This window comes from Brienomyrus brachyistius, chromosome 6 (genome assembly GCF_023856365.1).
Source record: "Brienomyrus brachyistius isolate T26 chromosome 6, BBRACH_0.4, whole genome shotgun sequence".
Lineage (NCBI taxonomy): Eukaryota > Metazoa > Chordata > Actinopteri > Osteoglossiformes > Mormyridae > Brienomyrus > Brienomyrus brachyistius.
Genome location: NC_064538.1, coordinates 2,857,455 through 2,881,973, shown reverse-complemented (window position 1 = coordinate 2,881,973; position 24,519 = coordinate 2,857,455). Strand labels below are relative to the sequence as shown.

Sequence of the window (24,519 nt, the reverse complement as noted above, 5' to 3'; positions counted from 1 at the left end):
ATAGTTCGAGGTTGTCTACTAGGATCATGAAAATGATTTTGTGGCAAGTAGGAATAAGTCCAGAATGTTCACATGGATGTAAAATCTATTTGACCCCCAAGTGTCGCATGTGAACGAAACACTTTGAACAACATGTTCTTATGACAAAAAAAACTAGCCAACAATCAGTTAGCTGAAGGGTGAAGCTCTAGTAGCGCGTGCTTCCTAATGTTTCATATCCGTTGGTGCAACATTCTGCTGTTCTAATATGTTCATACGCTTGAATCTATTCAGCTGATCCTAACAAGGCAGCAGAGCAAATGTAACATTTAGATGTGCCAGACAGATCAACGAGGCTTACATTGTCATCTTTAGATGTCCAGTTCTCAAAAGACTGAGAAGGCCTACTCATCATCCTAGACCAGGCTGCTCGTGTGATCTGGGAGTGAAAACGGCCGGGGCTACCTCGACCCCCAAATTCCACTGGATCTTAGAGAATCGGCACCTGCCAGTTGGGTCACATCAGTCCTCAAACCCTTAGTACCTTCTGAGCTCAAAATTCCCTACACACTGTACACTGCATACCTATATACACCATCACCTGTTTGAGTAGCAAACAAACAAACACCTTTATTTCTGCACATACTTTTAATTTCAAAACCTAAAATATGAAATCCTTGGAAGATCCGTCTGGAAGGTTTTCATTCTGCTGTTTAATTGTTTATAACTGCATATAAACTTCTGTCACCGTTGGGGCATTTCGTCAGTTTTGTGTGATTTTTATGTGAGATGTTGCTACCAAGAAAATTACAAACAGCTCAGAGTAATTTCCTTGTTCATTTTTTATGAGTGTGCTGCAGCTTTATGTTGTAGTTTTATAGTAAGTATGTTTTATAAGGTTAAGGCTGTCTGGGTGTCACTTAGGGGTTAATGGCTTTGACTCCGGCGGGCTGTAGACTGACTCCTGGTGCCTCCGAGTTACCGTCATCTATTTACACGATGCCCTGTTGGGTTCACTATTGCCTTCAGGTCAGCTCTTAAATGGGGCCCACACACAAGGGCATGACGTTCGCTTAAGTTTAAAGACTTAGAAAAATCAAGGGAGAGCTTTTGTGAAATGTAAAATCATGATACTGGATCACCACCAGAGGGCAGCATTATCAGCTGATATTTATATTTTAAACTACTGGTGAATGTCATTTAAAAATAATCTTTCCATAAATCTCTTTTGAAAAAAAACAAGCAAACTCATTCTCGCTTGTTGTGCTTTCTCTTGTCTTGGGTCATGCTTTTTTTTCCCGGCAACCCCTGAAATCAAGTGTGGGTCGCCCGGCTGAGGAGAACAAGGCTCCACCCACGCCTGACTTCAGAGGTCATCACCTGGAAACCGTCCTCTGCTTCGTGCCACAGCCGAGCTTCACGTCTCACTTCCTGTTCGAACCCATGCTTCCTTAAGCTGCCCCCAGCAGCGGAGCAGAGTATCCCAAGGCCCCCTGACCATGGGACTGGCAGCAAATGAAGCACCTTTTTGATGTTTAGTTAACCCTCTGATAAACAGACACTCTTCAGTGGGATTCGATCCCAACCACGGGAGCCGATTGCCATTACATGGACTTTTTAAAACCACCTGGTTTCCATTAGTGCTCTATTACTGAAAGCGGCAGGCTACCAGAAAACATGAGTATTTAATCAAACATGGAGCGATCTTGGCGAAAGATTACATAAGTGTAATCCCTAGGCATGCGGCATGTGGAAAAAAAAATAAACATGAAGGCATGCAGTTCTCTGTGAGGTTGGGGGACCGATATGGCAGATGTCGGTAGCTGTTGGCAAAGGCCAAGCATCACGCACGCTGCTGGGGGTGCGTGCTTCAATGCCGGGGGGGGGGGGGGGGGGGGCTGATGATAACCAGGCTGCCTCTTGCCCACTGGAGGAGCCTGCTCTTTGGGTTAAACCACGCCGCTCACCTGAGGCCAGGGGGAAAAAAGCTTCAACAATGGACTCCATTCACTGCAAATTAACTTTTTGGGCATAGTAAGCAGGATGAGTGTATTTTTTTTGTAAATTCCTTCCTTTAAAATTGCTTTCATGAATACAGAGGTTTGTTTTAAGCCTGTAGAACAAAACAAGCCAAAACTGTGTGTCTGTTTCCCAGTGTTTTTCACTGGGGAGTACACCGCAGGAAGCTGCATTTGAACTGGGACCAGTGAGAAGAACTGGGCACGTTGTCTTCCTGGCAGTTCCACTTTAGCACGCTCAAAACCAACGGTTAGTTGAGATATTCTCAAAGCATGCTTTTCTAAATGAACATTTTGCACTTAAAGTACGAGGGGTCAACTAACATGACACATAGGTCATCTAGGTCAGTCCAAGTCAGTTGCTGATTTCATAATGCATCATACTGGATTCAAGGTGTAATTATACATATTATCACATGGGGGGCAGTGAACTGTGGGCACAGTGTGGCTCACTCAAATCCCAGCCTCATTAACATAAAAATCACACCCAGCACCCACAGAAGCAGGCAGCTCCAGGTGTAGAACTGACAGCATTATTTACTTGTAAACAATTGGTTGTAAAACACAATGTGTGAGGGGGCGTAAGCCCAGGTGTGAGGGTCCAGGTGTGAGGGCCCAGGCGTGAGGGCCCGAGCGTGAGGGCCCAGGTGTGAGGGCCCGAGCATGAGGGCCCAGGTGTGAGGGCCCGAGCATGAGGGCCCAGGTGTGAGGGCCCGAGCATGAGGGCCCAGGTGTGAGGCCCAGGTGTGAGGGCCCAGGTGTGAGGGCCCAAGCATGAGGGCCCAGGTGTGAGACCCCGGGCGTGAGGGCCCAGGTGTGAGAGCCCAGGCGTGAGGGCCCAGGTGTGAGGGCCCGAGTGATTCTTCTGAGACGCAGACACACAAGCAGAGAACTTGATCTCAGGTGACTATGACTATCTGATCTTACGTGTCCGTGTGCTAATATACACTAACCAGTTCATTGAATAAAACAAAACAGTATTTAGTTTAGACCAGTCAAACCACTTACTTTAAGAATGACTTTTACACAGGTGAAAATAATGTTCCCGGCAAACCGTTTCACTTGATGTCCCTTTTGTTCAACTAACAGCCCAGGTAGGACCAAAGCCAGCTTACACAGTACGTCACGCGGACCTGCAGAGCAAAATTAATTATATATAATTTAATTATAGTAACGGCTACTGGCTCTCTCTGCACAGGAGGCAGACGGTCTGAGCAGCCGTAGTAGCGGCTTCTTTCACGCTGATTTTCTGCTCCTGAAACATGTTTGTCTACCTTTCAAACTCCAGGAGGAGTCGAGCACCACTCTGGAAGCCTTATTTTTGCCTGTGAAGGGCTGCCACCTGTAGCAGCGCCCAGGGAGCTGGGGGGTTAAGGGCCTCACTCAAGGACCCACAGGCTGAGGCTGAACCTGCGACCTTCTGATTACAGGCACGCAGGCTTAGCCCACAGAGTCGCACGCTGCTCCCATTACTGCTGATTATGAAGTGTGAAGGATCATATCCAAAGAACTTGTCCTTTTACATTTATGCATGTTAGTACTATTACGGAAAAGACTGAGGTCACAAATTCTAAGGCAGGTAACCCCAAAGGGGGCTGTTAACTAGCGACCAGAGGCTTAAATCATAGCCGCTTCTACACCCTATTTAGTGGGGGGCTTCGGCCCCCTTATTTTTGCTTCATCACGCCAAAAATCTAATTTTTCTAAAACCTTTCAGCGATTTGCCCTGTATTTTTCTATCTCATATTCCCTACTTGGCAAAGCTTATCACAGGTGACCCAGAGGGTATTTCATGAGGGGGCAGAGGCCCCCCCAAGGGTCAAATCCAAGAAATTCCCCAGCTTAAACCCCCCCTTCACTACGTTTCAAGGCAGTTGGTCTATCAGGAGTTTGTCTGTGCAGAAATAGACAACCAGCCATTGGCAGAACCCCCCCAGGCATATCCCTGAGATACAAACCGCCACTCACTGGGACACAGTGCACTCTCTACCTCATGCAAGTGTGCGACGAAACCCAGGGGGTGTTTCTTGGGGGGGGGGGGGGGGGGGTGATGGCAGGGCAGCTCATGGTAGGGATGATCTGCGAGTGGCCTGGAGCAGGCTATGGAATGTTCCTCAGGAATCAAAATCTGTTCTGCAGATAAAAGCACATCCTGTGCCCCCCCCCCCAGCACAACCTAAAGCCCTTGGAATGAGAAACACAGGCAGGGTCCATGCAGGGGGCTGGGCAGGCAGTGCTCTGTTACAGGAAAACAATATAACTGATACATTCTGCATCTGCATAATGAATTATGGACCTTCTCAGCAAAGCTAGAGACACAATAGTCACAATCAATAAAACCTCATTAATCTGAATTTGAATAAAAATATGAACTAGCTTCCATGTAACATATGTCAGTCCCTTACACTATTGTACACAATATACTATACAGTCCTATAGACATTTTCCTAGCTAGTTTTCTTTAAACTGAATCTGCTGTATTTGAAGAAACGTCCATAATGATCATGAAAAAGAGCCGCTGTCTTCCTGTTTGCCTCAGTGGTGAAATATAACTTTTAAAGATGCAGAAACCTGATCTAAAGCAAAAAGCCACATCATACAGATCAGGAAGACTGACACTAACTCAGTTTGTAGGCTGATACAGTTTATACTAAAGAGGCACACATCAATCTGCTGAGTCGAAATTCCAACGGACTCAAAATAGTGGCCTTGATCTTAAGAGCATCCATCCATGGATGGTCAGCAGCCACTTGTCCTAGTCAGGGTCATGGAGTCTATGATTACAAGTGCAAGGCAGGGCACACTCAGACATCATTCACACCCATTAACCTAAGCATGCTTTTGGACTGTGGGGAGAACCTAGAGTATCCAGAGGAAAGCCCACAATGATGCAGGGAGAACATGCAAACTCCACACATGGAGCCAAAATGGAGACTCAAATCCAGGTCCCAGACATATGAGGCAACACGGCTAAGCACTGCACCTCCATACAAAACAAAACTACATATAAATGCAAATAATTTACTCTCTTAACCAGAACTTTTATCTAAAATCAGTTGCATTTAAACAATGTATATACAGTAAAGCTGTTTCTCTACTGAGGGAATTCAGGCAAAGCTGCTTAGTCATGTTAAGAGTAAAATCCCCCCAGGACACAAATCACCAACTGCATGATCACAAGTCCAGACCTCAGGCCCTTTCCTACTCACTCCTATGAAGATACATTCCCTAACATCCTCCTTCTTCACTTCAGGTAGGAACCCAAAATAGAAGCACTATCCCATACCAAACCCCCAGAGTCCTACTTAGACAAGCTAGCGGGTTACAGCAACCAATGAAATGTCACATGACCAGTCACAAACTTACGGTATACCCTCCCCCCCTACCCGCCCCCAAAGATCATGGTAACCCCGTTATACCTCAAGCAAAGCACGTAAAAACCAGAGTGGAAAAAAAAACTGATGCCATCCCACTGGACACATCCCTCGAACCCGTGCTCTTTGCTAAATCTGTTGTGGGCTACTGTTGCGGCCTTTGGCGCACCACGCCGAGGGCTCAGAATAACACGGAAGAAAGGAAAATAAATAAGCAAAGACGTGGGGGGGGGGCTTTGAAGAAGGCAGGGAACCAAAACCTTATGAAACAGAACTGGGTCAAGGGGGAGCGATTGGATCCAGCAGCCCAGAATGAGCGATCGCCCAGATTGCAGGGGAAAGGGGGGATGAAACAACTCGGCTGTGGATGACAGAAGAAGGACTGAAGGTAAAGAGCGACAGACACTCAGACCACTAGTTAGGAAATGAGAAATCAAGACATCGGCCATAGTCTCACCAGTGCTGGCTACGGCTGTACCCATAATACACTAAATAAATTAATTCAATGCATATGAATTAAATTAAATACAACCAGAGAACATAAAGCTAGAAATCCACTGGCAGGTAATAACAGAATCATCATCTCAATATCGCAGCCTAAACTCCAGAGATATGGGCCCCGCTAACGTCCACAAAGATGTCTAACTCCCTGCAGCTCTGCAATCATGCAATAAAATGGACAGCCAGCAGGCCTCCGGGACCCAATAGGTCAGTCAAAGTGGGCAATTAATTGTACAAACTGCGTTACAGCACACATCAGTGCGATGTCAATTCATCAAGCCAGCCTTCAACCACTCCTAGAGGAGGACGATGGTAGCATAGTTGGGGTAGTTTACAAAATACAATAAAAACACGTCCATCTCAGGACAAACACTTAAGCAACGACCTATAAGTGCTTTTTCTGTCCAATCCTGCAGTAACCCATGTAGCCTATTTCACTCATGTACCATCACTCCTCCGAACATCAAGGTGACGAGCATTGACAGCCAATCACCATGTCAAATGTGCCACCTGATCTTATCTGCCTGCTAAATCTTTGTTGCCCGAACACCTATAAATCCATCCACACTCCATTCTGCTCGCTGCCAGAGCATCAGTTCCACTTCCCAGCATCAATCTTGTTTTCTGTCAGTAGTGCGTTGCACGAGATCCCCAATGTCGCTCCCTGCAATATAATCAGACGCCGCACTCTCTGGAACCTTGAAATGCCCTCCCGAGCTTTCACTCAAAATTCACTTTGAACAAGAAATGGACTCGATTTACTTTCCTCAGACAGACTGGCAACGTTTTGAAACTGAAATATGATTCCTTGAGTTCGCAGAAATGGCAGGTTTTCATCGGGCGTTCACCCAGTCAGCGTGAGTTCAACTGGGCCTTCGAATGTGATTCTGATGCTAAATCCTCTCCGCGACGCTCTATATAACAATCTGATGTACGAAGGTCATTTAGAGGACAACGCTCCCCTCCAGGCTTTTACTGTCACTCTGAGATCCTTCTGCTACCACATTTCACTCATCAATCCAGCCATTTTCAGTAAATATCTATCCAATCAGAAACGGAGCTGATATGGACTCTGTTCCCAGGAGTAAAATATGTGAGTGCGGTACAGACAGCTAGAGGCAGGTGTTTAACTTATGAAAACCATGAAAATTCTTTTAAAATCAACATGTCGAATGGCTGATATTATCTGATAAACTGGATGCTTGATGAAGTCCTGGACTGGAACCGAAATTTTTACGTGTTAGTGGAAGATAACGTAAAAAACATTCGGTCTTGCGGGGTAATGAGCATCTGAACATCTTTAATTTCGGGTTTTCATGATGTTTTACGAAAAAATGTAATCACTTATAAAGCCTGGAAAGTGCAGTTTCGAAGCAAAGAAAGGTGAAAGGCCTTCTGCTACGTCAGCACTAAGAAAAAGTTCGAGGGAAGTGACCCAGTATCTAAAACTCCTTAGCAGTTCAGGCTCATGAGAGAATAACCGACGTTCATGCAAAATGTACCGAGACCCCCCCTCCGCCAGCATTTTCCCTAAATTTACCCTAGGCCACGCCCCTCCTTCACTCTATGCACGGCACTGCTCCCAACTTGGAGGCTGTGAGGCAGCGATGTTACCCCCAAGCTGTCCTAAGAAATATTATAATTCTTAGACTTGAAATAAGCCAATTAAAGACTCCGAAAAATAAATAAAAGAACAGAAGACGAGGGTGGTGTTTAATGCTAAAGATTCAAGAAATAAACTGATTATAAAATACAGCTTTATGTGAAACTGGAGTCAAAATATTACAGAAATATTAATATGTAAAATTATATAAAATGATGTGACATAATGTCAATTAGTGTACTTTGTGAAGCAGGAAAATTATCTTTGCATTTAATGGCCAAAAGATCAGTTTTTCATTTATATTTGCATGCGATGATTTTTCCTATACAGGGAAATGTGCCATCAGTTGTTATTTCCAAACACGCATCTTGCCAAATTCTCATCATTCCGAAAAATGGGGAGTTGAAATATCCAGTCTTGCTTAAGAATTAATTTGAGATGTGTTTAGAGTCAGCCAAGAGACTAAACATGTTCGACAGATAAGTGTGATGATTTACTATTTCTTACTTGAAATGAGTGCAAAAAGAAAAAAAGCCAAATATTTGGTTTGAAAGAGGTCAGATTAAATCAATTGAAATTCTTCACATAACTGCCCCAAACAGTTGTACTGTTTTATGAAGATGTTAAATGTAACACTTGACAAGTTCTGATACAGAAATCTGATCATAACACTAACCAATTAGCAACTGTCTTCGGAGAATACAATAAATAATCATTCTTATTCTTCTGAGAAAAACAAATGGTGACGCATTTGGCTGCGTCGGCCTTAATCAGTCAACCTGAATGTTTGAACATACCTCATGATGAAATATGGACAGTTCCTAAGAAGCGCAAATTAATCTTGTGAATGGAAAGCGTTCGTCCTGTTTGAATCTGCCATTGGACTCTGCTGCACCTCATCATGGCCGGTTCCCCACGCAGACCACAGGAGCGAGATAATGAGCATGAAGATCTTTAATTTCGTAATTTCGCCAACCAACAAAAAAGAAACAAGTAGATACAATTTAATCTTGCGGGTTACTGGAAGCTTTCAGTCACACATGGGCCACCTCAGTGCTCCAAGTCAAACGGTCTCAGTTCTCCCCTTCCCAGTCTGGAGTGGGAACCATTAGGCCGGAGTTTAAGATACGGCCTGTACTAATCACACGAAATAGCTGACTGACAAACTGCCTGTTAGAAAAGGGGGGGGGGGGGTCTGATAACGGGGAGCTGGTGCTGCAAATGAAAACAACACATCCAGGGGAAAATTCAGAGATGTGTTATTAGACAAAATAAATGAGACACAGCAGTAAGTACAGAAAGACATGCCACAGTCCCTCAGAAGGAGACCTCAAATTTCTCAGCCTGATAGTAGATGTTTGGAACCCTGGATATGATTCACTGTCACACAGGGACCCTTCATCTCCCCGGAGAGGCTGCAACTCGATTACAATCTAATTATCACAGTCATATACATCGTGAAGACTGCTGTGTTTGAATAAGTCACAGAAATGTATCCCTAAAAGTGGAAAATTGAGAAGTTTGTCATGTCATTTAAATGTTATGGCTTGTCACTCGATTTAAAATTCCTGGATGTTTTTTTTTTCTTTTTTCTAACAATAATGGACGGATTAAAATAACAGCTAATTTGAGGTCTGTTTTCATTGCCAGTACAGCAGTAATGACTCCAAAGCGTGACAGACCTTTGTACCTAAAGCATGTTGGAACAACAAGGATATTCCAGACATACATTCTCAATTTTACATGCAACACTTTGAAAGTCGGAGTGACAGAGAGCAGAATCAGGTGCCACAGGGGCTTGTCAGCGAGGTTCATTATGTTTTACGGTTAAACACGGTTGCGCTGGGGAAACAAGAACCAAATAAAGATGCTAAAACAAGGTGCTGGAAAAAACAGGGAGAAACAAACATGAAACTGATGCCTCACAAGTGCTGGACCCCCCAGGTGGCTCATTTATCATTCTTGTCAAGACCTTAAGGCAGACATCTACTTATTTCCCAGAATTCCTTTGATCAGACATCATGCCCAAGGATATCCAAAACTGATGGCACAAAAGCAAGATTTCAGTAAGAAGGACAGTGCTCCCTGTGAAGTGCTGGGGACGACACAGGAGAAAATGTCACTTTCTCTAGAAGTTCTTTGCTTCTAAACTTCAAAACTCCAGAATCCATCCCACTTTTCTAGAATGGGCTCAGAACTCATCCCTTTCGAGTGCATGCGGCCCCCAAAACTCCGGCTGCATCTCAGTTGCATGGGAGAGGCCAGAGATGGCAGCAGAGCATTGAAGGAACTAGACCGCAAGATTCAGAATTCAAGAAGGTTTATTATCATTCTGAAAACATGGGATAGCAAGAAAGGGCATGAAATTAAGTACTGATGTCCTGTGGAAGAGCACTATAATCTAAAAACAGGCATTCGCCCCAATAAAAACATACAATACATAAAAACCATAGATAGCGCAATTAAAAGTATGGATATGTATTAATGTAAAGCAGACTCAGTCCAGAGACGGAGTGTCGGTTTTCCCTTGAAGAAAATACAGTGTAGTTAAGTTAAGTGGCATTTCCTCTACCAATGACATCCCCATCCTAACCACAAAGCAAAGCAGGTGTGTGAAACTGGCATCCAGCCAGGACTCATTATACCAGAGCAAATCACTGATGTACCCATGGACCGGGTCCAGTCACAAGTTTTTGAAGTGTCACTTGTCTGAGACGGACAATAGGAAAACGAGAACAGAGATGAGCTTGTTGAAAGTAATATTTGGCCGGCTGCGCATGAGAGGTTTGGTCATTACCAGCCGATGGTGACACTTGAGATGATAATTGTGGTAAAACGCTTTGTGTCGATATCTCTGCAGTGGCATAATACTGTTCACGTTTTCCAAGATACGAAAAAGAAAATAGTGAATACTCTACATTTTCAAAAGATTATCACTGAAAAAATACAGGCTGCCATTATACATTAGACACCAAAAATAGCAGACTACTGTACGAAAGTAGAGAAAATTCAGAGTACATATAAACAAAAACATGTAAAAAAAAAAAAAAAAAAAGATTAATTTGTATGTAACAAACAGCAAGGACGTTAAACACCTTTGCTTTGTGATTGTTATGCAGTATGATAAATACATACTAAAAGCTACTGCAAATATCTCCTTCCCATGGTTTTTTTCAATGCTCTGAGTCCTGTATAAGTGACCCATAATGCTCCACACTGCACAACTTCTTTAGATTACAGAGGCACATTTCACCACAGCATTGCAAAAGTATGTGGATGTGCTGTAATGCACGCATGCATGCGACTCCCATAGACCAGGAACGCAGATCATGAACAGATATCTGCAAAACTCATTCTCCGTTTAACGAAAATATCAGTCCCATGTCCCATAAATATCAAAGCATCTGCTTCTTTGTGTCCTAGGATCCTTCCCAGTCAGAAAATAAAATCGGACTGAAATCAATTTTCTATTATTGCCAAGTTATTACAATGAAGTGTTCTTAAAAATATATAATTAACACTGTGACAACAATATTAGTCATACACCCCTAAATACCATTAAGGTCAGTTTTGCTCTCAGTTTTGCGGCATTAATGCACCACAACGCACATCTACATCACTGATGCCTCATTCCTTCCTGCTGGGACAGTTTCCTTTCAGGAGAAGGACACTCTGACCCAAAGAGCTTCCGTCATCAACATCTGACCACTCCTGTCATGGACCCTCCCACCTCACATCCTCTGTCACATATCATAACACAGTCAGCAAGGTCTTTACATAATTTGTCTCTCGCAGTGTCTCTCCCTTTCGCCTGACGTGACGGCCTAGCTTTGGTACAGCCATCTTCTGGCTTTGCCAGCATCTTCAGCACCACGACCATCTCTCTCCAACACCACCATGCATCCACCTCTGCTGGGAGTCTCGTAAATGTAGCGCAACCTTTTCTGTCAGTAAGGAAGGTGTTCATCACCATTAAACAAAAGGACCACCAACAACTAGAATGGCAGTGCGTCCAACGATCTCTAGCTGGAAACACATGGTGCCAAGATCCAAAAAATCCTTGGGGCAAACTGTCAAACAGTGAAGAATGTCTCCCTCCCCAGACCCAACTACAAAAGTACACAGAATGTGGCCCCAGTGGCTTTGTCTTTAATCTGATTAAATCCATGTGCTGAGTGCAGCACCCTGTGTGCCCCGAAGACATAACTTCCCCAAGAAGTTATGTATCCTGCAGAAATTTCAATAGGCTGATTTCAGTCATGACATCAGACTTACTGAGGAAGTACTTTTTTCTGTCAACAAAGTGTGTGATATCTGAACTTTGACCTCTCGAAGCGCCCATCTTTACTTCCTTAACTGGTTTTCCCCATTTCCAGGTGACTGATCGGCTCAGGATGACTGTAATTCAAATATTGTCACCGGATTTGGCAGCAAGAAGCAGCAGGTTTAATAAGAAGCAGTGCAGGAACGTCTCAATGGACCAGGGAGCAAAATCCAGAAGTGAGGTTGCGGAAAGTTACCTCAGACACTTAGGGTTGAAAGTTCTCCATGCTTGGTAAAGCCTAAAAAAGTGTTTCTCAAAAAAAGTGTAAACTATTTTAGCAGATCCTGATGAGGAACTGCTGAAGAATGTGGATAGTGATCATCTGGCTAAAGCCTACAATTTACATCTGAAAACTAAATGTTTTTTTAAAAAATAAAGCCAAAGCCATCCATAGCAATAAACCATATCCTGAAACCTGCAATCAAGGCAAAAACAAGATCAAATATGTTTCGGTTTTTATCTGGGTAAAACACTGTTGTTGGGCCCAAACATGTTTGGAATATCCACTTGGGTCGACGTGGTAAAGCAGGCCAGACACAGACTGTGAAACATCTCTCCTGCTAAAGATCTGCAGCTGGAGAATCCGACTCCACAAAAAACCACAATGTGATCTCCAGTGACTTCAGAGGGCAGCGATCCCTGGCTCCTTAGAGCTATCCAGCTTAATAACATTGCTGTATTCTCACACTCCTTTACGTGGTACGGGGATGAGGACGCAAACCCCACACTCTAAAGGAACAGCTGGCTAGTTTACTGGCCGTCCCTAGTATCCAAGTCAGAGTTATCAAACAGAAGGGTTTATCCAAATGAATAAAAGAAAGGAAGGAGCAGTGGACAGTAAGACCCAGGCAAATAGCAAGACTGGTACTCCATCATTAATAAAACACAGTAATTGCTAATGAACAGGTAAATAAATTCAGACATTTTTGGGTTCACCATGTCTTGCCTGCAATGTCCACCTTGGCCCCCTGTCTCCTCCCTGGCGTGGCCCTAACAAGCCACACCTGTTACTTGTTTGTCTTATATCTCGTATTGATCACTCCCAGTTGCTTCTTGTTAACTCCCTCGTTTGTTCTGTATACACCTGCTCCCCGGTCCTGTGCACCCCAGTCCAATCATCGGCGTCAACTCATCCTGTTGCTGTGCCCTTCCTTGTTTCCAGTCCTACCCACTTTTGACCCTTTGTGGTCTAGTTTGCTTCCGTTTTGTAAAATAAACCCCCTCATTAATCTTCTGAACACCTGCCTTCGAGTCCTCCGTCCTGTTCTGTTGTGATGAAATGCCCTTATCCACATAAGGCTGACAAAGCACCCATCTTGTATTCAGTGAGCGTGGACATAAATGGGATTAACAGGCTCACAGACTAGAGCCTTCTGGTCATTGTGTCATTCAAAGTTTGCTTCGGAAAGAAAAACAAAGCAAGACAAAAGTCAAAGAGCTCAGGTGCCACTGCCATTTCCTAAACCGACTTAGATTTACAAGCAACACAAAGCTTCAGACCCATTTGTATATTTGACTAGAGAAGTTGGATTCAGGTTCCTTGAATGACGGGACTATAATAGAGGCCCTCCTGGAAGTTAAAGCAGTAAAACTTCGGAATACAAGGCCGTGCCCTAAACTACTGTTCTTTTACTGGTCAAGCTTTTTAGATGGAGCTTCAGAGAGTTTGTTCCCTTAGTGGTAAAGGTATGATTTATGGCTCGAAGATGGAACACTCATATCTGAACATCTGCATGCATCTGCACAGCTGAGAATCCGCACAATAACTGCACATTGTGTGGGTTTCTGTTGCTCTTTCATTCCACAGACGTCTCTCTACTCCTTGGGAAGAAACATTCGTCGTCACACCAGCCAGACAAACATTTATTAGCAAAAAGGGAAATGGACTATGTACATTAAATTATCATCATATCAAGATTCCTCCCTTTGTCCTTCTTAAAAAAAGACCATTGATCACATTCCAATATTTTCATTAGACTTGATTTTTTTTTTATAGTTTTCATAACTGAATAACCATTATGAATAACCAGTCTCTTGGGACACTGTCATGCGAGCTGAGATGTAGGTTCTGCAGGTTTCCAGTGTCCTCCCCCCACATTCTGATAAACCCATCCCTCCATCCATCCATTTTCTGTACCCACGTGTCCTATTTGGGGTCTGGAGTCTAAGAAATTTACAAACGAGAGGAGGCCATTCAGCCCATCAAGCTCGTTGAGTTGTTAAAATCTCATCCAGCTCTGATTTAAATGAACCCAGGGTTTTAGCTTGCACTACACTAGCAGGAAGACTATTCCATACTCTAACTACACGCTGTGTAAAGAAGTGCTTCCTCAAATTCATTTTAAAATGTTCTCCCGCCAATTTCCACCTCCGCCTATCTCAGAAACTATGGGTTCAAGGCGGGGAACTCAAGATGAGGTGCCAACCCATCACAGGGCGCACTCACACGCCATTCTCTCACACATACATACCTGTGGGCGATTTGGTAACTCAAGTTAATCTCAGCATATTTATGGACTGGGGGAGGAAACCATAGCAACCAGAGGAAGCCCCACTACGACACGGGGAGAACATGCAAACTCCACACACAGGAAGTCATGGTGGAGAATCGAACCCATGTCCCATAGGTATTCGACAACAGTGCTTAGTATAGTTTAGTAGATATATTGGGCAATTTCGCTAAAAAAAACACTGTACAGTACATTGCTAAACACTATATGAGACATTCTATAGCCCCTCTAAAACAGGTCTAACGACGCCCCAGTGCAGTGCTATTGCAGCATTGTGAAGCTGAAATATCTAACTATCTATTTGTATGCTGGTACTGCTGATATAACTTGGGGAGACCGACGTCTGAAGGAAAAGTGGCAGCCAGGCACTGTTCCCTAGTTTCTTAAAGATAAATTTGAGAACAAAAAAATTTTAAAGAACTTTTAAGAAACAGAACACAGGAAACACAGTATGAAACAAAGGAGGAAATACAAAACTAGCCTTTCTTAGAGGCTCAGTCGCCTCCCTCTGGGCCTTAATTACATTCTAAAAACACATTAGAGCAGTTGAGAAATAACACACAACTAAACTGAAACCCAAGTACAGTAAGTAAAAGGCCAGTGTGGCTATTGCTTTATTTGTAACTGTATATCGAGCCCCAAGCAGCATGTCAGCATATCATGTGATTTAATTGGAAAAAAAAACCTTAAAAACGAATCTGTGCTCATTAAAACCCTGCATGCCCATGTGTATAATTTGTCAGACATGTATTCTGAATTCGGCCGAAGGCTGTGGTTTTGAAAAACACCTGCCTTATTCATTAACTTGCATGAAGGTCTCAGACCATTCGGGCTATGAGGACAATCCTGGGAAAGACTTCCTTATTGGGAATCTGATCCATCTCCTCCACCTTCACCTAATCTACCTACTACCAGGCACCGGCCGTACCATGGTAGTAATGTCAGGCTAAACGCAGGGTGGCCTTGGCATGTGGTAGAACTGTAGCGTTTCTGGTAAGACGCACATCGAATATATGGTTTCCCAGCTTGTGAAGAGAAAAGTGCGGTATGGAGGTTTTCCAAACCAAAAAATACAAATAACTCGTGAGACGATGGCACAGCAGAAACAAATTCGCCTTGCAGACTTGTAGAGTCATGGATCCGATCCCAGCTTTAGATGTCTAGTCAACTCAATTCATTATTTGGGAAAAAAAAACAATATCTGACACGCAAGAACACATTAGACATATTCATAGGAAGGAAAAGGAAGACTTAGGCCAAGTGAATTAATTAGCATCATGTTATACTCATTACACTCTAATGATTCAAAAAACAGCTGGGCAAACCGCTGAAACCCCGGTAACCAATTAGAGTCTCTTTTTTAGAAGAGTTGGGGGATTCTGCTTGAGTCTTGAAGTTAAGAAGCAGCGTTTTACCACACAAGAAAACAAAAATTCCCATTTCACCCCTTTTGACCTGCATCCGCTCTACCCAGAGTGATGGTGGATGGGCTAAGATTCGATGCTGGTGGGAGGAAACCAAGGAAAGAGGGACATGCAAGTACCTGGAGGGGTCAAACAAGCCATGCAGGGGTGATCTGTTCAGTCTATGACACAGATCCCCAAAAACTGTACCAGTCGTTAGGCTAATAGCATCATTAGATATACGTGGGTTTGTTAGATACTCCATGATAGGAACCAGAATTGCGGTACCCCACCTTTAACATTCTACAATGAGAAACTGTAGAAATGTAGAAACCTTGGTTTCATCACTGTTTGTAGACTGAAGCTGTACCCTTCTTAATAACATTTAATTACACTCTCTCTATACTCCCACGTACCCCATTGTGAGACATGCTCTGCAGAACTGCGCACAGTACACAGTAAAGTCCTACTTTGTTCAGTTACCGGATTTCCTGTAGACACAGACAGCCTGGTCCACACAGAAGAAATGAGACAGTATGAATATTATTACCAGACAATACATTCTTATATGTACGTTGCATAAACCTTATTCTCTTCTGATCCTCTCTTGCTATCGTTCATTTCATTATTGCAGTAGGAGGGGATACCAGCCCGGGAATTGAAATGTTATGTGTTCTAGTGCCAGTAAAACCAACTGGAACATCCTTGACCACAGGGGGACCCGTGTCTGGAAGCTTCCATTGCTGAGTCTCTGACCTTATCTTTTCACCCTGAAGGTAGCCTTAAGCAGAGAAGCAGTTCCTCTGTTTCAGCAGGTAACGTTACTGGCTGTCAGAGCCACCTACAGGAAGGAAAAAGATCAAATTCTACCATAAAAGCCTTCAAATTAGGTTCAGGTAAATCACTTTAAAATGTTAGCTTTGTATCGTTAAATGATTGCCAAGCCTCTTTTCTTCTCTCCCATGTGACCAGTCACTATTCCACCCAAAACTATACAGATTAATTTCAATCTGTCAGTCAATTCATTTTAGCCAATCAGAGTTTGTTCATGATGGACCTGGAGAAGTGAGTCCAAGGGTAGGATAAATGCCTGAGGCCTTTGGGTCATCAGCCTAGGGGCAAAAGGCAGTATCTCACGAAACATTCCAGAGAGAGAGCAGGAACCCAGAGGCGAGAGGAAACACCCTGAAAAAACGGCCGCCACTGTCGATTTATCACCTGCGGCTCTCAGCACGACTGCTGGCCTTAGCCAGCTCCAGTCATTACTGCCATTCAGTGCCTGGAACACAGTCAACCAATACAGTCAAGGATCCGTCACTCAGCTCCCAATGTGCCAGAAGTTAACAGAGTTTTTAAATAACTTCTTGCCTCAGCCAAAAAGCAGAAACTGACACTAGCACCTTGATCCTACGTACCTCTCTAATCGTCCAAATAAATCTTCCTCTCAGCACCCTGCCTCCAACAACTACAATATATATCACCCAACCACAATCACTAAACCCCTTTCATTATCAGCCATGATCACAAGGCATTCATTTCCATTGTCTTATTTCTATAGGTCAGGGAATCTACTTCGACTTTTCACAAACTGGCAAATTTACTTTTTTCTCTCTTTTTTTTTAACCACCTGGGGGAAAATGCTGTAAAGTACTTTAGAAAGTGTGCTCTATTAAATTACACTTGATTTACTGATTGATTGACTTGCAGGAAAGATGCCCAGACCTACATAAAGAGGGGGACTGTAAGTGAACCGAGGTCACACATGTTTGGACAAACGAGGGAAAAGTGCAAATCCACAAACAAAGAGGAATTCTGGGGTGCAGTGAGAGGTTTGAACAAAGGCTCCCAGAAGGTCTGAAGGACAGCATGAAGGAAAGGCAAAGGGAAGAAATTTAAAAAAGGCTCACCATACTGGCAGCGAGGCCCGTCAAACCCTGGGGGGCATTCGCAGGGCTGGGGGGGGGCCTCCCGGCACAGTCCACCATTAAAACACACACCACCACTGCAGACCGCTGGGAAGAGAAGAACGGAGGAGAGAGAGGAGAGGACTGTGACTGCAAGGCCTGCACAGACCCCATGCCTGCCATGGGTCTGCAGCCATCTTCACTGCATGTGAAAGTGAAAGTTACACATCCAACACTGGATTTACTGCATGTGCTGCGTATGAGTTTGTACTGATGCCCATAATCTGTTGCTTAATGCATTTTATTACTGCAGCAAATAAACATTCACAATATATTCAAGTATCTATAAGTAATGACAACCAGTCCTCTTTGTTATAGCTGAAGAAATCTGCATCCAAGTTAAAACAAGCAACTAGAGTATGATGGAAACATCAAGTAAGGAATCAGGATTAAATCAGGATTCACATGCAGAGGTAACCCTGCTCATTAATCCAGGGTATTCTTCCCAGCAACACTGCCAGTGAAGACATGCACATTCATGTCAAACAGCTTGTATATGTTTTCCGAATTAAAAAAAACAAACAAACACAAAGCACTATGGTGCACTGTTGCCTCACACCTCTGGGACCAAGGTCTGAGTGTGTGGAGTTGGCAAGTTCTCCCTGTGACATTGTGGGGTTTCCGCCAAGTGCTCTGATTTCCCCCCACAGTCCAAAAATATGCCCAAGTTGATTGCAGTTACCAAATTGCCCGTAGGTTTGAATGTGCCCTGCAGTGGGTTTATGTCTCATCCTGCGTTGTTCCCTGCCTTGTGCCTATAGGCTTCGGACACCCTGTCACCCTGAATAGTGGGTTAGAGACAGAAGTGAGGAGCGTGCACTGATTACAGCACCACCACAGGCATGAGGACCTGCCAGCTGTGTAGCGAATGATACCTCAGCACCACACGAGTCCAGATGGACCAGTGTGAGGTTTTTTTTCCAGTGGCTGGAGTGCCAATCCCGCCACCAACCCCCAAGTTGGAGGACCTTCTTATAGGGCTGGAAGTGGATTAACGTCATACCCAGGATGAAGAAAGGAAAAGGGAAATTGTATGGGAGAAATGGATGTATGCAAAATGAAAGGCCATGTTCATAGTGATGTTTAAGGCGCCACTGAGATATGGCATAAATTATAGTTTAAAAAAAAGCCAACAGGAGATATAGTGAAGAAAACAGGTCGTACTTATGCACATTCAGAGAGTATGAGCTGTTGACATTAGGATGATATAACTGGTGTCTCATTTGCATTAGTTGCCTTGTACACACAAGTGCAGGAACACACACGGCAAAGCTATAGTTGTGTGTGTACTGTGTGTGCACAGAGAAATTAACAGTGCTGATTAGACACTCATGGAGAAGTAATACAAATACCGTCACAGTTAAATGATCACTATCTGTTTTGCAGTACATAAACACACAGACACAAGCCACCAAGCCCCAGAGTCACAGTATGAGATAAATCAATTAGATGTAATTTTTCCAGCAATTTTCCCGTATCAGGTCCTGGTACAACAGGATAAAGGGGAATCCACCCCTCTCAGCATGCTGATTATACGCCATTTCAGTCACGTTAGGACCGCGGTGTGGAGGGAAATAACATGTCTGCAGAGACTGTATATTGTCCCAAGCCAGACTGATAGGGCCACCTGCAACTGCAGGTGGATGCAACTTAACGTCAGCCGGTTTGCTTCCATCGTTTTGGAACCCATCTCTAATGTGGGGTCATGCTCACCTGTCCAGGAGAGTTCATGTGAGTTCATGTCAATGCACTGCTCTCATTCTGCTTCACATTCAAATCCAAAGCCTGCTTTGATGTGCTAGGAACTGCAAACCAAAGATTTACAGTTACAGCTTTCATATATAAAATATGAAGAAAGTTCAATGTTCTGACGAACATGAGTCAGATCCAGTCAGATTTGATGGACATAAGCCTTATTAGCACTGGACAAGTGCTCTGAGTTGTGGAAAAGGCAGAAGATCCCAGAAGGCCTTTTACATTCTTCTCGCAGTGCTGAGCCTCATCACAGCAGCTCTGCAAAGTCAGGACACCAGCAATTATCAGTCTGCATCAAAACATAGCGCTGACTTATACCATCATTTGCCCCTGGGAAAGCTAACACATGCTTCTCCAACAAATCTCTTGCTCCATGTAGAAATTTATAACAACCTTCTCTTTGAATTGTGTCTAATACGTACTGTTTTTTTTTTTCCATCTTCAGTCCACATAAGTAGCTTAGAATAATTGTTGCCAATAGTGATTGAATGCTAATTTAAACACATTATACCCATGAATAGGGAGGCAAGAAGGGTTTCCTGGCAAGAGCTAAACTATGATTCAGTTCCTTATTGCTGCCTTAATTCCTGGTTCATTCTCTGCTTTGCACTTTTGGCCTGTTTCCCGCTGAATAGGTGACAAAAGGAGGTCATTAGTGTACCAGCCAGTAACACCAAGTGGACACAGGGAAAGACGAATTTCCATGACGGGGTAATTTTGTCTTTCTTTCAACCGGACCAGTAACTCCAAACTCCAGTCTAAACATCTCCAGATGACCATCTGGCCCCAACCCAGACACCTGGCTGGGTTCTGGCATCTTCTCCCACACATCACACAAGCCTGAACTCCCAGAGCCCTAGACTCACAGTCCCCAGTGGCCTACACATCCACATCGCTCTGCCATAGACACCCTGTTCATTTTGGCGGGATGTGACCTCGCTGACATTAACTTCCTGGTCTTTATTACTGCACGATAACTCTCACCATTTCCCCAACGGCTGAGTCACGGAAACGCAGGTCATCCAGTGGCCAGCAGAACGACATTTCTTTTCTTCTTTTCATAATTGTGTTTATTGATGATATTTCAATACACTATTGCCATAGGTTTTTTAATGAAAAGCGAGCTGAATTTATTATCCTTGGCAATATGAGGAAGCGAGTAACCAAGCGAGTATCCCATTCACTGAACACACAAAAAAAATGTAGATTTCAAAATATCCCCAACCTTGACTAATGTCATGTTCAACAGTGGACTTAAACATTGTAATTCTTAGCATCTACGATCAGCTCAAAAACTTTGCGAAATTATGTTCTATCACTATTCTATCATAACTCGTTTATGGTTATTCAGAGCACTATATGAAATAGCTTGCGATGTTTCTCAGGAGTGCTTTCATTATAAAAGATGTTTTTTTTTTTTGAGATGGTACCACAAGAAGATGCAGAGGTTCCTTACAGGAGGCCGAACCATCAGTCTTCATTGGGAGCAGTAGTGACATAACTGAGCCAATGTCAGTCATTCCTGATACTCAGCAACATGCCATGAAATTATTTTCTAACACATTGTACCTCCAGCCATCACCCAGATTCTCATCCACAACAAAGAGGCTTTACTGTATGTGTTTGGATTACCAGCTGACAAAGAGGAGGAATGTCATCAGGTCTCACTGGTTCTTCCTCTCTGACAAAGCAGCTGTCAAACATTAGCATTTAGCAAAGATGTGCTTTTATACATTGAGATGTTTTAGCTCGTAATAAACCCATTACCACTTATTCTTCTGGGTCATGGAGGGTCCAGAGCCTATAACGAGGCGGGAAACAACCCAGGACGGGGGGCCAGCCCATCACAGGACACACACACACACACACACCTACGGGCAATTTAGTAATTCCAATCAGCCTCAGCACGTCTTTGGACATGGGGGGAAACCGGAGCACCCGGAGGAAACCCCACAATGACATGGGAAGAACATGCAAGCTCCACCCACAGAACCCAGGCGGAGTTTCGAACCCTGGTCCAAGAGGTACGAAACAACAGTGCTAACCACTGCACCACCCCTCAGAATAAACCATTCACTCATTTTCTATAACCATTTGTCCTATTCAAGGTCATGGGGGGGGGGGGGGGCGTCCGGAGCCTATCCTAGAAGCTATAGGCGCAAGGCAGAGAACGACCCAGGATGCGGGTTACACTCACACACATTTCAGACACACAACAACAGGCAATTTGGTAACTCCAATTAGCCTCTGTATGTGTTTGGACCATGGAGGGAAACTGGAGTACCTGAAGGAAACCCCACAATGACACAGGGAGGGACACGCAAACTCCACACACATGGAGACCCGGCGGAGACCAGAGGTGTGAGGCAACATCTTAATAAGCAATTTAATAAAAGTGTTAAGAAACGACAATATGATAGCCATTCTTCAATAACTAGCCTTACAGCATGGAGACATCATCACATTGAATTTTCATTCTAATCTCAATTCAAATCAAGTAAAGCTTCATGTTCTTCTCAGCCATGAATAATACACACAGTACAGACTTTCTTCAGAACCCATAGTGTGACCGTCATGACAGGACAGACGTCACAGTGCTGAAGGCCTTATACGTTGCGCTTTCCCTTCAGCAATACACCAGCTGTTTTCATTCTTATCTGCCATTCAGCATCTTATGCAAATCTAAACCCTGACCATCATATCTGAGAAGTGCCCACTACATAATGTACGTTAATGACCACTAAGATTTTAAGAGGTTTTTTCTTCCTGCTGCCTCCTTATTCCATCAGGCAAAGCAGCCAAGTCCTGGTACTTTTTCTCTGTTGCGATTATTTCCCTGCAGTGAGCTTCCCCAGGCTAAGGGCCACCCAAAACAGGCACAGACATCCATTCCTGTTCCCGGGTAATTAGTAGAGACTTCCTCTTGGTCCCACGATGATTTGTTTGCTATTCAGTAGCTAACAGGGGTGACAAACGGATGGATTCATTGTCCCCAGCTGACAGAGTTGTGAGACCTTCTTGAAGACCTTTGACTCCCAGTCTTCTCCTTCAGTGTTTCGCATCCTTGTTCACAGTGGAACTTGGGGGCTCATAAAAAGGATGGAGGTCATAAGTTGACATGTCCCTTAGGGTCTGGGGGCTTTACATTCTCTGTCACTTCATCAAATGTAGATGTTCATTTAGACTAGAAATACGTCTGATTCATTTACACTGCAAGGGTATCTGGTTTTGTTTCAATCAGGAAACACAGTCATGTGCCTGGCTATACTAATTAAAGGGTTGATCTAAATATATTCATAGCCTTTTTTAAACTTATTCGTATGTACAATAATGTCCCGGCCAAAGTGATTTAAAAATCTCAGCGGCACGTCAGGAACATCAAACAGACTTGTGTACCACACTCGTACTGATCTCTCCCATGTCTCAGAAACGGTGTCCTTTAGCGGTCTGACGTGTGCAGAGTCTAATGGAGAAGCCAGCTGTCAAAATGTTTCATTAAGCTTTTTAATGTTGAGTAAAGTGTTATTAAGGCACCTAGACATTGTTTACATTTTTTCCTGACATAGCAATTTCCAAAAATAAATAATTAGTTCAGCAACTTATGAAGCTTGGATAATTCTTATACCACACAGACAAAACTGTTTCACAAAGAGGAGAACAACTTCGAGAAAAGCGTCATGAAGGGAGAAGCTCTGTGATAAAAGCTGGACTTCAGGAAAGTATAATCTATCCACTGTATGGCCCAATGCTGTAACCTTCGAACTGACACAAAGAGGCCATTGAAGTTGAGGAGCAGAACCGGGAAACTCTCTTCCTCCAAAGAGGGACGTCTTCCCTGCTGAGTGCAGCACAGGAACCTAACGTATGGCCACGAGGTCACAGGAGGTCATGGTGCCTTCGAGCTCAAGTCATTTCGGATTCAGGTGTTTTCCAGCTGTTTAAATAGATATGATGTGGCTTGCTAAATATATATGCACATGATACGCACACTATTAATAATATAAATTATACATCAGTGTCACATCACAATATAAATTACACATATACCTTGATTATTCAGAAACTCTTTTGGTAACATGAGTTTCGTTTCACTTGATGCAGCATTATTTTCAAAAAATAATTTGATGACATGGTGCTGCAGTGGTTAGGGTCTCGGTGGGGTCTGCATGTTCCCCCGTGAGGTTTCCTCCCACGGTCCACAAACAGACTGGAGTGAATTACAGTTGGCAAGCTGTCTGCGGGCGTGAATGGTGAGTGTGCCCTACAATGGCTTGGCACCCCATCCAGGGTTATTCCCTGCCTTAAGCCTCTGGCATCCTGCACAGGGCGAATGGGAATGGGGTATGGATGGGATGGAACAGCATTATATCTGTAAGATAATAACTGTAAGCATACAGGGAAATACGGCAGCTGGGTGAGTGAATGACCTTTTTAAATGACTTTCCACCACATTGGACTTTGACTTTCCACTCTGTGCATTCAGTGCTTTGTGATTCAGTGTGAAACCTTACTCATAGTGATGACAGAATCAACCCAAAAAAGTCTATTCTATACCTTCTCTGCACACCGACTCACGTCCTGCTGATCTCCACTGATGGTGCAGGAGACTTTTATAATGATTTAGAACATGACAATGAGTTTGGGAGGAAATCCATGGCAGATCTGCATGCTGAGATGCTTCTATCTTAAAACTGGAACATAACATTTGGAAGGTCTGCTACACTGGTAAAAAATGGTGTGTAACTTGTGGGGAGAAGGATAAATGCAGGAAAGGTGTGAGCTTTAAGGAGGGTGAAAGGGAGACTTACGATACAGACAACCTGGCTCTTCGTTGAGCTGTGACCACCCAGAGCAGCACCTGTAGACGGTCTGGTAGTCTTGTCTATAGACCTGCTTGTAAGCTGTGTAGTAAGCCATCCTGCGGCAGAAGAGAAGATACCCACTCCATGTTGAGTTGACTAAGACTACTGTAAATTAATTATCCATCCATCCATCCATCTTCTAACCAGTTATGCTGGTCTGGATTGTGGGGGGAGGGGAGGCTATCTCAAGCACAAGGCTGTTCATTAAATGGTTTCTGTAAGTTCT

General features: G+C 43.7%; 1 protein-coding gene across 3 annotated transcripts in view; it reads right to left on the bottom strand.

Moving 5' to 3' along the window:
- Positions 1–24,519, bottom strand: part of megf6a (multiple EGF-like-domains 6a) — an 80,028-nt gene that overhangs the window by 52,047 nt on the left and 3,462 nt on the right. For 2 of the 3 annotated variants that reach the window (XM_049017032.1, XM_049017034.1), the window contains exons 3-4: positions 24,240–24,349; positions 17,620–17,724 (exon numbers count right to left, since the gene is read on the bottom strand). In XM_049017032.1, the coding sequence (XP_048872989.1) occupies positions 17,620–17,724; positions 24,240–24,349 (215 nt within the window). The remainder of the gene's footprint in view (positions 1–17,619; positions 17,725–24,239; positions 24,350–24,519) is intronic. The other variant, XM_049017033.1, reaches the window with a different exon arrangement.